At 51.7% G+C, this 13234-nt stretch overlaps 1 protein-coding gene and 1 pseudogene across 1 annotated transcript; both read left to right on the top strand.

The window, feature by feature from the left end:
- The first annotated feature begins 480 nt into the window (after positions 1-480).
- On the top strand, positions 481-1404 carry LOC103012779 (olfactory receptor 13J1-like). Its single transcript, XM_028162539.2, has one exon. It carries the CDS (start codon positions 481-483, stop codon positions 1402-1404), a length of 924 nt encoding a protein of 307 aa, XP_028018340.2.
- Positions 1405-9815: 8411 nt separating this feature from the next.
- On the top strand, positions 9816-10805 carry LOC103012496 (olfactory receptor 13C7-like; annotated as a pseudogene).
- Positions 10806-13234: the final 2429 nt, after the last annotated feature.

The raw sequence follows: 13234 nt of genomic DNA, 5'->3' as shown, positions 1-13234 counted from the left end.
GGACCTTTGATCCAGCCCATTGCTTCCCAGACTATGTTGGTAGAATACTTATTTGCAGGAGGTTAATGGGTGTTCTGTAAAAGGAGGATCTATGGTCAAATAAGTTTGGGAATTACATACTCTACACTGCTTTCAGAAAGTCACAAATCACAGTGGGGCATTAAAGGCTCTGAGAAGTCCTGCAGTATATTATTTACTTTTGATTAACCCAATGTTGTTTCAAATTGATTTTTCAGGTTGCCTACTAACATTTCCATTAAGACTCTTAGGGAAATTCTGATCCACATCAATCCTCATTTTTCACACGGATAAATCGCAGCCTAGAAGACTGGGGACTGCCCAAAGTCGCAGAGAGAGAGTGTGTCAGAGCTGGAAAAGACCCTAGCAATACACCTCATCCCTAAAGAGACTCTGTGGGCTCCCCGCCACCCTGCACCCTCTTTCCCTGCCTCCCAGCTGTGCCCCCCAGGGCCCTGCTGTATGGAGCTGGTCAACAGGACAGAGGTCTCTGAGTTCTTTCTGAAAGGATTTTCGGGCTACCCAGCCTTGGAGCACCTGCTCTTCCCTCTGTGCTCAGCCATGTACCTGGTGACCCTGCTGGTGAATACAGCCATCGTGGCAGTGAGCGTGCTGGACGTCCACCTGCACACACCCATGTACTTCTTCCTGGGCAACCTCTCCATCCTGGATATCTGCTACACGTCCACCTTTGTGCCCCTGATGCTGGTCCACCTCCTGTCGGCCCAGAAGACCATCTCCTTTCTTGGCTGCGCGATGCAGATGTGTCTGAGCCTGTCCACGGGCTCCACAGAGTGTCTGCTGCTCGCCATCATGGCCTATGATCGCTACCTGGCCATCTGCCGGCCACTCAGGTACCCTGTGCTGATAACCCACCGGCTCTGCTTGCTGCTGGCGGGAGCCGCCTGGGTACTCTGTTTCTTCAAGTCAGTGACTGAGACAGTCATCGCCATGAGGCTGCCCTTCTGTGGCCACCGTGTGGTCAATCACTTCATCTGCGAAATCCTGGCAGTCCTGAAGCTGGCGTGCGGTGATGCGTCAGTCAACGAGGTCTTCCTGTGGGTGGGTGCCATCCTGCTGCTGCCCGTGCCCCTGGCGTTCATCTGCCTGTCCTACATGCTTATCCTGGCCACCATCCTGAGGGTGCCCTCAACCGCTGGACGCCACAAGGCCTTCTCCACCTGCTCGGCGCACCTGGCTGTGGTGCTGCTTTTCTTCATGTACATGAAACCCAGGAGCAAGGAGGCCCGCATCTCTGATGAGGTCTCCATGGTCCTCTATGCTGTGGTCACGCCCATGCTGAATCCCGTCATCTACAGCCTGAGGAACAAGGAAGTGAAGGAGGCTGCCAGGAAGGTGTGGGGCAGGAGATGGACCTCCAGGTGAGGGAGGCCGGGGCTCTGCAGGCTAGCAGGCCAGGCCTTCATTAGCCTACAGTGAGGGCTGCGGGTCTGGAATCTCCAGCCCAGAAACGCAGCACCAAGTCCCACTGATCCTGCCACAGAGGAGCTCACAGTCACCCCTCAGCTCCTCCCCTCGGCAGAGCCATGGGGCGCTCTCAGCATCACTGCCTGCATCTTTACACCAGCCTCCTGTCTGGCCTTAGGATTTCAGTCTTGTTCCTCCCAATCTCTCCTCCAAGGGGCATCCAGAGGGATCTTTTTGAAAAGTACATGTGATCCTGTCACTCTCCTGACTGAAACCCCTGGATGGCTCCCCAGAGCTCTCAGGATGAACTGTGAGGTCTTCAGCGGGGCATTCGAGGACCCCACAAGCTGGCCCTGACTAAACCCCCTCCCCGTCCTGTGCCCCACAGCCTCCTCCTGTCAGCCGCACACACCAGCCGGGCGTGAGCCTCAGTGTTGCCCAGCACTGCCCAGCTCTGTGCCCTTGCTGGTTCTTTCCACAAGGCAGCCTCCATCCAGCACGCAGCTCCACGCGTAAAAGGACTGCCTGACCCTCAAGGCCCATCTTTTTATTTTTTAAATATAGTCACATGTGATATACAGGAGGTTCTTGTTTTTCTGTTTTATATATAGTAATGTGTATCTGTTAATTCCACACTCCTAACTTATCCCTGCCCCCATCTCAAGGCCCATCTTGAATGCCACCTCCGCCAGGAAGCCTCCCCACTCTGCACCTCTCACCGTGCTCCTCCTGCTTTATTTTCAGTGTTACTGTAAGAGCGGGTAGTATCAGATTCCACTCTGTCCCAAGGTCCAGCCCGGCCCAACCCCAGGCCCTTAAATAAATAAATAGACTTCTTAGATAAATAGAAAACACGTCGATGTAGGGGTGACAATGGCAGAGCCTGGGGTCCTTCCCAAATCTGAGCAGAGCTGAGATGGAGCTCACAGATGACAGGCATGACCTACTGCCTTGGGAAGTGACAGTAGAGGCAGTGATGAGTCCCAGCATCCAAGATTTCCAGACCTGCCCAGCCACCGGGATACCAATCACTCCAAGCAGCTTAGGGCCTGGAGTCCCCTGTCTCCCTTTTAGCAGCAGTAGCCTCCGGGGCCTCCCTGCCCGGCATCCAGGCCTCACCTGGCCTTGGGGAGACTCTGCTCTACCTGTCTTCAGCCCACCCACTAAGACCCTGCCATAGCTACCTCTTCCTGGTGCTCAGCCTTTTCCCAGCTTTCCTCTCTGAGAGCTCAGTGAACACACAGAGGAAATGGACTCACATTCAGAGAGCATCTCCATTCCCTGCCCCCTCTGGCCTCAGTGTCACCGTCCATGTGATGGGAGAGCTGAGCTTGGTCTCAAGCAGCAGGCCAGCTCTCCTGCCCCCTGGCTGCAGGTAAAGCACATTCCTTGCTTGAGCCCTCAGTTCCCCTCCAGTCCCTCTTCCTGTTTCCTTGGTTGGTCAGAACAGAGGCACAGAGGAGGGAAGCACAGCCCCACAGCTCACAGCCTGACCAAGCCAGAGTGACCGCTGCCACTAAGACCTTCTGCTAGGCCTTTGATGCCACGACAGGGGTTAGGACTTTATCCTGTGGGCATTTGGGTTTAAAATCATACTTATCGATACTTTTAGAAAGGTCACTGATTAGATACCTTTCTTCACCCATGAAATTGTCGAAGAATTGTTTTTAATGTCTATTGTTAACTACGGTGCAGTGAAGTAGGTAATGTCATACACTGCTGGTGGGGGTGGGAATAAATTAATATGACCTTCCTGCCAAGTAAGCTGTGGGTATGAATCAAGAGACTTAAAAACTTCAGACCTTCTGACACAACACCTCTACTTCTAGGAATTAGTCTGAGAAAATTATTAGAGGTGCAAAGATTTATGTATAAGTATACATATATATATATATATATATATATATATATATATATGGATATTAATCACAGCATTATTTATGATAACAAAAAATTGTAAGTATCTTAATGTCCAAGTATAGCAGAATGTTTAAAGAAATCCTGGTGGAGCCCAATGATAGACTGTGACACAGCCATTAGAAATCCTATTTTTTGAAGGATATTTGATGATGCGAAATTCTCACACTGTAATTAACAGAAAAAGGCAGAACATATTATAATCCTAATTCTTTAAAGGTATTTTTCTTATGGATATATGAATAAGTATGTATGTAGAAAATTCTGGAAAATTAAGACAAAACGTGAACTAATAGTCATTTCCTTTGGCTGATGGGGTTACAGATAAATACTGTTTTCTTAATTATTCTTTCCACTATTGTCCAATACTTCTAAAACGAACATCACTTTGAACTTAAAAATAATATTATTTTCGAGAAATGGAAGATCTGTGGCTCCAGAGTAGAGCACAGACGAGAAGGGCCCCGGGCTGAGGGCAGGAAGCGTGGAAGCTGGTGTCATAACCCAGGCACCCACGGGGCCTGACCCAGGTGGGCAGTCAGGCAGAGAGGGCGGAGCTGAGAAACCTTGGGGACATTCAGCTGATTGCAGAGGTGGCTGAGGGAGAGGGGGACTGTGCGCTGGTGCCCGGGCTTCTGGCTTATTTGGGTGGATCGCGCTCCACCCTGAAAGAAACCCTGAGTTACGGGGAAGATGAAAGAATCAGGCTGGAGGGGTGGGAGGACGGTGATGAGCTTGTTAGGACGCATTTGCGGGCAACCACAGGTGGCAAGACAGCCCCGTTCCCAAGCAGCTGGAAAATAAGTGGGGACAATCTTCCAGTATTTATTTTGACCTGTGTCCTTGACAAAAAAGAAAATTCCAAGAGACAAATCATAGTATAATGGGAAAATCTGCAACTGCTGCTGCATTATTTAAGGCTGTTTTTTAGTCCCTAAACTGTGTCAAGTTGTCATTCTTTATTGTGAAGGAAAGAGGACATGGGAAGGGAAATGGAAAGGGGAACCTGCAGAAACTCATGCACCTGGCTCAACCCCTGACTTCATGGTCCCTCACAAGGGCTCGGGGTCTCACCCTGTACAGCAATTCACTTTCCTTAACCTTTCATGAGTGCAGGTCCCCACAGCACTCCTGGAAGGAGACACCCCATTTCCCAGCCCAGGACGCCCAGGCCAAGGGCAGGGGTCACAGCGCCCGAGCCTCAGGTCCAAGGGGAAGGGTTGCAATGAGACCTGGTCTTCAGATTCTCTGTCCAGTGTCTCTCCTGTGCCCTCCTCACCCAGCCAGGCCCTCCTGGAGAAGCACAGGGAATCTGAGGTCTCTGAAGCCCCATAGCTGCCAAATGTGCAAACTTGTGTAGTTGCAGAGTTTGAACTTTAAATTGGGCAGGGACTGAGAGGTCCCCAAAGGCAAGGAGCACGCGACCTGTCTACATGGCAAGGGACCAGGAGGCTGGGCCTCAGGGCCTCTCACCGGCCCATCCCAGGACAGTGTGTCTGCTGGTAATGAACTCAGTATTCCCTTGCTCTGCTCTCCCAAGCCTCAGGTCACCTCATGGGGCAGCTGCTTCAGCCACCTGCCTGCACTAATGCCACTGGGCCAATAGGTAGGAGGTAAGGAGAATCCATCTAGCATGTTGACTCTTCTCATGAACTTTTTTTTAAACATGCAAAAAACCAGAATATCTGCTTGGGGAAGGGAACATAATGATAGTAATAATATCAGCTACCACTGACTGAATACTTACCATGTGCCAAGCTCTGTGCTAAGAGCTTTCACTGGATCCTCAAAATCACCCCATGAGGAAATACTATTCTTATCTCCACAGGTAAGGAAGCTGAGGCTGAGAAAACACTTAGCAAGTGGCAGGTCTGGGACATGGGCCCTGGTTGCTCTGACTCACCTCAAAGCCCACACTCACCTGCTTTGCTAACACAGTGAGGAACGTGAAGCGGGAATCCCAGATCCAGGCATTTCCAGGAAATTGTAGCAGGAGCTTCTTCTTGTTATGCCCCTCACCTTCCTTTTAAAATAATATGTAAAGCCTAAAATAAGTATTAAATGGTTCAAACTAGATTTACCAGCCAATGAAATTGACATGATATTTACCATGCAAAGTGACCCTCGGTCTGTCAGACCTCAGGGTTGGAAGTTGCTAGAAAGATGTGAGGAGGGAATGTTTTGAAGGTTGCACAGAGTACCAGGGACAAGCTAACTGAATGGCTCTATTTCACACAAGGAGAAACTGGACCAAGGTCATATAGCAGAATCGGAACAAAGGCAAGAATCCAATCTGGGCCCCTCACTCCCAGTCCAGGGCTCCTTCCATGGCATCTCCCTGCCTCTCAGGAGGGGTAAAACTGGGGAGTGGATTAGACAATGACTCTCAGAGACACTCAATTTCCTATCACTCTGGATACCTGACTTTCCAGGACATGACAGGGTGAGAGGCCTGGCAGACAGATGCTAGAGTGATTTCCTGAGTGTATTGCGAAACGCCATCGTACCCAAGTGCTCTGCAATGTTTCTGGTCCTCTTCCTCCTGAGCATGTCGTAGGACTGCACAGGCCAGTGCGTTGTGGGTATTTGGGATACAAGTCACTTCTGGGTCGGAGCACTTAACTTCTGGTGTGAGAGGCTCTGGTGTGTTCTTCCCCAGCCGTAACAACTGGTGATGTCCCAGGTGGTGGAGCCAGGGTCTCTGAGGATGATGACCTGGAACAGAGCCCCCTGAAAACCTGCAATGGACATGCAGCATGAGAACTAAACCTCTGTCGTGGTAAGCCACTAAAATTATGAGGTTGTATGTTATTGCAGCAAAACCCAGCTCATCTTAACTGATGGACCAAGGGAACCACAGCTGCTCCCTGATGTCCCAGCCTGGGCCCACGTTGCAGTCAAAGCTGTCGGTAACCTGGCAGCATGGTATTTTCTAGACACAGCCTTATTTCTTTGGGGTCATAAGCCTATGGCCTAGTGGGCTGTTCCTAATTTCCATGAATGTGTTATGATCAGACTCTTAAATGGTAAGGAAACCTATCACTCTCCTGATTTAGCTCTCCAGAGAGAGCAGCTATCCCTGCAGGGAGGAGACCGGCCCCACTAAAGTTCTCCTCCCAGCAATCACACGGCTGCGTCGTTGTTCTGCTGGTGTGTGCTCTGGGGGAAGGCGAGAGAGGGTGATCTCAAGGTAAGAAATCTGGGATCAGGATTTTGGCAGAAGAAAAGCACTGGATCTCAAATGGCACCTCCTGTGTGCAGGCACTGCACGGTATTAGGGATGAACTGGACACAGCCCTTTGATTTCCACAGCTCACAGTCTGTTGTGTGACAGAGAACGACACACACAACAAACTAACTGTGCTAGCGGCTGTGTGAGCGTCATGTTTTCGGGATGGTCAGTTCTGTGGACTGGGAAGGCAGGCCCCACAGAGAAGGTGTGTGTGAGCTGAGCCTTGGAGGATGAGTGGAAGAGAAAGGCCACTCCAGCTGAGGAAAGGATGAGAAGGGACGAGACAGGAGCGTGCGGGATTTGTCCATCAGTGGGGAGTGGTCTGAGGCTGAGCAGGGGTGCATGAAGGTACAGGAGGTGAGGCAGGAGGGCAGACCAGAGCCTGATGACAAAAGCCCTCAAATGCCTGTGCCATTCCCACTTGGTTTTTTTGTTGGAGACAAGGGTGGGGAAGAGAAATGCAGAGTCAGGCTATTTCCCACCTTTTACCTGCCTGAAAACACCCTCCACACCTATGTCCAGTGTCAAAATTTGAGGTTAAAAGGTCTTTTTTGGGGCTTCTCTGGTGGCGCAGTGGTTGAGAATCTGCCTGCCAATGCAGGGGACACGGGTTCGAGCCCTGGCCTGGGAGGATCCCACATGCCACGGAGCAACTAGGCCCGTGAGCCACAATTACTGAGCCTGCGCGTCTGGAGTCTGTGCTCCGCAACAAGAAAGGCCGCGATAGTGAGAGGCCCACGCACCGCTATGAAGAGTGGCCCCCACTTGCCGCAACAGAGAAAGCCCTCGCACAGAAACGAAGACCCAACACAGCCATAAATAAATAAATTAAAAAAAAAAAAAAAAAAAGGTCTTTTTTGGGCAACACACCCAACAAAGACCGAGGCCTTATAATTGAATCTGAAATTAAGCTTTGGGCTTAATCCAGCCACGTGAAGTCACAACCCAGGAAAGATGCTTCCTTTTAACTTCTTCTTTCCAGACCTCAGGTTTTACTTTACATCCCAGACTCAAAGAGAATCTCAGAGGTTTCTAAAGCTGAGAGAGGAAGGGATGTGACCAAGGTCACCAGAGAGCAACGAAATGAGTGTAAACTCTATTAGGCCAGAAGCCGCATCTGCCTCTGCTGTGTTCCCAGCACCCAGCACACAGTAGGTGCTCAATAACAATTTGATGAATGAGGGAACGAACGAACCATCACACTCAGGTAATTCTTTAACTTTTTGTCAAACTTCAGCAAGAGAATCACTACTTTTAAATGTTTACGTGGATAAGATTTACGGTCATTGGCTGACCCAGATTTATCAACTACCCCTGTATGTTCCAGAAACACCCCTAACAATCACCTTGATTTAGGCTGGAAGAGGGAAAACCAACACAGGCTCTGGGGAGAGGGGGGGTCATGACAGACGCTGGAGCTCTTGTGCGGGGAGGGGGCGAGCACAGATCCAGCAGGTGCCTGTGGCTGAAGACGCAGTCGTTGATCTGGAGCCTCGCTGCTGGGCGGCTCACCAGCACTTTTCTGTGTGTGTCTCATCTGGCTACACAGAATCCCCATTTTTCAGAAGGCAACTGAGTCTCAAAGGCCAAGTGACTTGGTCAACATCACACAGCTAGTTAGAGCTGGAGCTGGCTTGCAACGCTGGGTTTTCAGAATCCTGCGCTGCATATCCGTTGAGTGACTGTCCTTGGCAGCACTCGCTGTACGAGGTGCCGAGAGGAAGGAGACAGTCCCGCTCTCAAGGGTGGTAGAGGAGACAGGTGCACAACACAAGAGCACAGAGGATGGCCAGGGGCTGTGGGAGCACAAGAAGGGGGCAGGTGACTCTGCAGGGTGCAGGAGGGAGAGGAGGAGAGATGAGCTGGACTCTGAAGAAGGAGCAGGAACGCCCCCACTGGGGAAGAGATGGAGGACTGCCTACAAAAGGGAACTTCTTGGGCAAAGATGTAGTGCTGGGAAAAGACATGGTTTATTCAGGAGAGGGTGAGCCCATCGGCCCCTACAAATGATAGGTGCAATTAGGCAGGAGGAATGAGGGGGAAGATCCAGCCCTGGAGGAAGGACAGGGTTCCAATGTTGTCACAAGACAGAGGCCTCACAGTAAAGCTAGGTGTGAAAGGAGTGAGGGAGGGGTAGGTATATATCTTCTGAAAGGTTAAAGTTCACCCTCAGCTCCTATTTCTCCCTTACACCAGGGATCACTGGGGCTACAAGACAGCTTTCCCATCTAACACTTGACACTTCGCTCCCTCGTGACACCGGCGTTTCCCAAAGAGGCTGAGACCAGCTCAGACGAGCAACGGAAGCTACCTGGGCGAAGACCGCAACCTTTCCCACCCTCCCTTTATAAAGCTAGTCAATGACTGACGACGCCTCTACCACGTGAGACCTGGTTTCCCTCTTTGTGTGAGATTACTGTTGATATTATTTATCCTAAAAAGTAATATGGAGGCCAAGAAGAGAGTCACTTGGCTTTCATGACCAGGGTTAAATGCTGTGAACGGCGGCTCTATTGGGCTATGTATGTTCTTGTATGTTCTTTTAAAAATCAATGGATGGTCTGTGATTCCTTAAGGAGGAATGGCCAGAATAAGGCTTACACATCCTATGGAGTGGAAATGTTCAACCTTTATGCCCAAAGGAGCGCTAAGCGAGCATCACTCATCACCCACCTCCCTTCCCGAGCTCATCTCACTTAAGAAACAGGGGCAGCACTTGTGACAGGTGTGGCATCTTTTTATCCACTTATTTTTCGTACAACTATAGCCCCAGCACCTAAACAATACCTAGCACAGAGCAGGCATTCAACAAATGTTCAGTGAGTGAATGAATCTGAAACACTATGGGCATAATTTAGCCGTATGAAGTCATAACCTAGAAAAGATGCTTCCTCTTAACAAGCAAGAACGCTTTAGATTCCAAAGGAGCACCTGAAACATGAACCCTACTCTTGTCTTCCCTGAGTCCACCCAGGGGAGAAGAGAGAAGAGCCTAGGGGATTAGAATGGGCCCCGCCTCCCCTAAGTTACACCAGAACTGCAGAGCTGAGAGGGCCGGCTTGCAGACCTGAAGTCCACTCTCTTATTATACAGATGGTGAGACTAAATTCCAGAGGCAGGGCTGATCCGCCCCAGGTCAGACATCCAGGTTGCTTGGCTCCCAGGCCAGCTGGTGCTTTTTCCAACACCCGTGTGGTCCAGACGGGAAAGGAGGGAGAATGAGATGGATGGGGCCAACCAGACGGCCGTGACAGAGTAGGTCCTGCTGGGGCTACACGAGCACCACAACCTAGAGATGGTGCTGTTTGTACTCTGCCTGGGCATCTCCTCCGTGATAGTGCTGGGGAACACCCTCCTCATCGGGCTGAACATGCTGGACCCCCGCCTGCACAGCCCCATGTACGTCTTCCTCAGCAACCTCTCCCTCATGGATATCTGTGACACATCCTCCTTTGTGCCTCTCATGCTGGTCAATTTCCTGGAAACCCAAAGCACCATCTCCTCCCCTGGCTGCGCCCTGCAGATGTTCCTGACCCTGGCGTTGGGCTCCACGGAGTGCCTGATCCTGGCCATGATGGCGTGTGACCATCACGTGGCCATCTGCCAGCTGCTTTGGTACTCAGAGCTCATGAGCAGGCAGACGTGCACGTGGATGGCGGCGCTGAGCTGGGGGACAGGCTTTGCCAACTCCCCGCTGCAATCCATTCTCACCTGGAGCCTCCCCTTCTGTGGCCACAATGTCATCAACCACTTCTTCTGTGAGATCTTGGCAGTGCTGAAACTAGCCTGTGGGGACGTCTCTCTAAACGCGCTGCTAACAATGGTGGCCACTACTGTCGTGACACTGGCCCCGCTGCTGCTCATCTGCCTGTCCTACGTTTTCATCCTTGCTGCCATCCTGAGGGTGCCCTCTGCTGCCGGCTGGCACAAAGCCTTCTCCACCTGCTCTGCCAACCTCACAGTGGTGGTGGTTTTCTATGGGACCATCTCCTTCAAGTACTTCAAGCCCAAGGCCAAGGACCCCAACTTGGCTAAGATTATCGCATTGTTCTATGGGGTTGTGACACCCTCGCTGAACCCCATCATCTACAGCCTGAGGAACACAGAGGTGAAAGCTGCCACCATAGCTCTGCTGAGGGGAGACCTGCTCTCCAGGGAAATGTCCCGTTTTTCCTGTTGCTCTCTAACTCTATCAGGCAGGACAGGCTAGGGTACACTGTGGTCATGACTTCAAAATTTCAATGGCTTAAAACCACAAAGGTTCTTTTTCTCACTCACGCTGCAGGTCCATCAGAGGTTGGCTGGGGGATCTGCTCTGCACCATCGCCTTCATCCCTGTGGGACTCGGGATGATAAAGCAGCTACCATCTGGCACACTGCTGGTCCAAGTGGCAAAAGGCAAAGAGAAAATGACAAAGCCTGCACTGATTCTTAAAGCTTCCGCTCAGAAGTGACCTGTTACTTCCACTTCCACCTCACTGGCCAAGGCAAGGCACACACCAGGGCTGACACCGAGGGGGAGGGGACACCCACCTACCAGACATCTGGAAGGAGGGGGAGGACTGAAGAATTCGTGAAGAGCCTAGTGACAACCACCCACCCTACAGTCAACCCAGGGGCTACTGCAGATTTCTAGAGCTTCCCTTTCTCGGACCAACTGTCCTTCACCGGCTGCTGCCAGGTTAATCATCCCAGGAGAGTGCTGGTTAGCTCTGTTGTGGTGGCTTTGGACTGGGTCAAGCTAACTAGGGTGGAACCGGGCCTCCCAGAGTTTCCTTCCCTGTAAGGTTCTGGGATCGGGTGGACCACGAGAGAAATCTGCATGAGACGGGAGGCGAAGGCGAAGCAGCACCGTCGTGGTGGGAGCCCTCACTTGCTGTCACCGGCCTGGGGCTCACCTTGGTGTCAGCGCAGCTCCTCCAGGCCCTGCCACGCCGCCTGCAGCTGCTCGGAGGCCCGTGCCAAGTGCAGCGCCACGCCAGAGGGTGCCAGCTCCTCCTGCAGGTCACCAGTGTCACTGAGCCTGAAGGCAGTGAGGCCCAGACACGGGCTCCAGTTTGTCCTCCTGGGTGCTGGCCTGTCCTCACCTCCCCCTTCATGCCCCCCAAGAGCAGCTTCAGGCCCGACACCAGGTGCAGAGGCCCAGCTTTTCACAGGCTTCTCCAACTGCTCCCACAATCGACAGCTCTGTTCTCTACAACAGACCCCTTGTATCACTCACGCTTGTCCTGCTACTTTGGCCAGACCCCAGCTGATGCCTTACTCAAGAACCTACGATGGCTCCCCTTAACCACAGAATGAAGCCCTAATTCTTCAGTTGAGTTCAAGCCCTCCAGAACCCAGCCCCCCACTTCTCCAGCCCGATGTTCCACTAACCCCCTTCACACGGTGACCCCCTCGCTACAGTGTCTGTACTGCCTACACCTTGGTGTCTTGCTCATGCTGATCTCTGGTGAGACCTGGGACTATTTTCCCAAGCCACCTTAGACACCAGCTCTCTCACACAGCCTTTCCTGGTGCACTTTGAATAGTCTCTCTTTCCTTTACATCCCAAAGCACTTTGTTGGTATCTTTCACTCGGTACCTATCCCATTCTGCTTTGCATCCATGCTATTTCACCACAATGTGGGCTCCTTGATGGCGGGATTCAACCAGGTCTGGCTTGTCTCTGCAGCTCCCACAGAGCTTTCCCGATAGAGGGTTACTGAACTGAACTGTCCCTCAGAAGCCCTCACAATGTCACATCTGGGGATTGGATCCTGTGCTGCTGGGCGTGCTCCAGGCAGTTGTGGGCAGTCCGGGGTCTTAGTCCAAACGTGTGGACAGACATGAGCAGGGAGCAGCAGTATCTGGTGGCCACAGCCCTGTATTCCAGGAAGTCACTTGAACAAGTTAGGAGACAACAAAGGACCCCTGCTTTGGGACCCAGGAGGCCAGGGTTCCAGACCTGGTTCAGCTGCTCTGCCTGGCACGGTCTTCTTGCTGGCCCTCTCCCTCCAGGAATCCCACAGGCACCTCAAACTCAAACTATCCACAACTGAACTCATCATTCTGCCCCACAAAGGTGTGTCACCCTCTCAGGGAATGGCACCAACACCCCCCCAAGTCACCAAGCCAGAAACGTGGCAGTCACCATCGGCTTTCTTTCATCCCCCACCACCCCACACATCCAATCAGTCACCATGTCCTAGAGAATCCACCTCATAACAGCTCTCGGATCAGTCCCCTCCTTTCCATTGACACTGCCTTCACCAACTCTCTCTCAAATAGTGCAACAGCTGTGTTGCTGCACTTTCAGCCTCCAAATCCTCTCCAAAATCCTCTGCACCAGCCGTCAAAACACCTATCTGAAAAGACAAAATAACCCAAAAAAAGCAAACCAATCTGATCTCCTACTCTCCTGCTTAAATCCCTCCAATGAGGCCATTGCTCATTTCCCTAGGATAAAAGCCAGACCCCATGTACCTGCCCAGCCTCATCACCGGCTGCTTGCCTCCACCCTAACTCCACACACACACACACCCTGCAGGTCCAGATGCCCTGAACTAGTCCCAGTTCCCCAGTAAAGATCAGTCTTTCCTGCCCCTGTGTCTCCTCCTTGCCGTTGACTCCCATGTCCAAACACCTGACCTTTAGCTA

This window comes from Balaenoptera acutorostrata, chromosome 6, assembly GCF_949987535.1.
Source record: "Balaenoptera acutorostrata chromosome 6, mBalAcu1.1, whole genome shotgun sequence".
Taxonomy (NCBI): domain Eukaryota; kingdom Metazoa; phylum Chordata; class Mammalia; order Artiodactyla; family Balaenopteridae; genus Balaenoptera; species Balaenoptera acutorostrata.
Note: the sequence above shows the minus strand (reverse complement) of the source record. Positions and strands in the feature narration are given on the sequence as shown.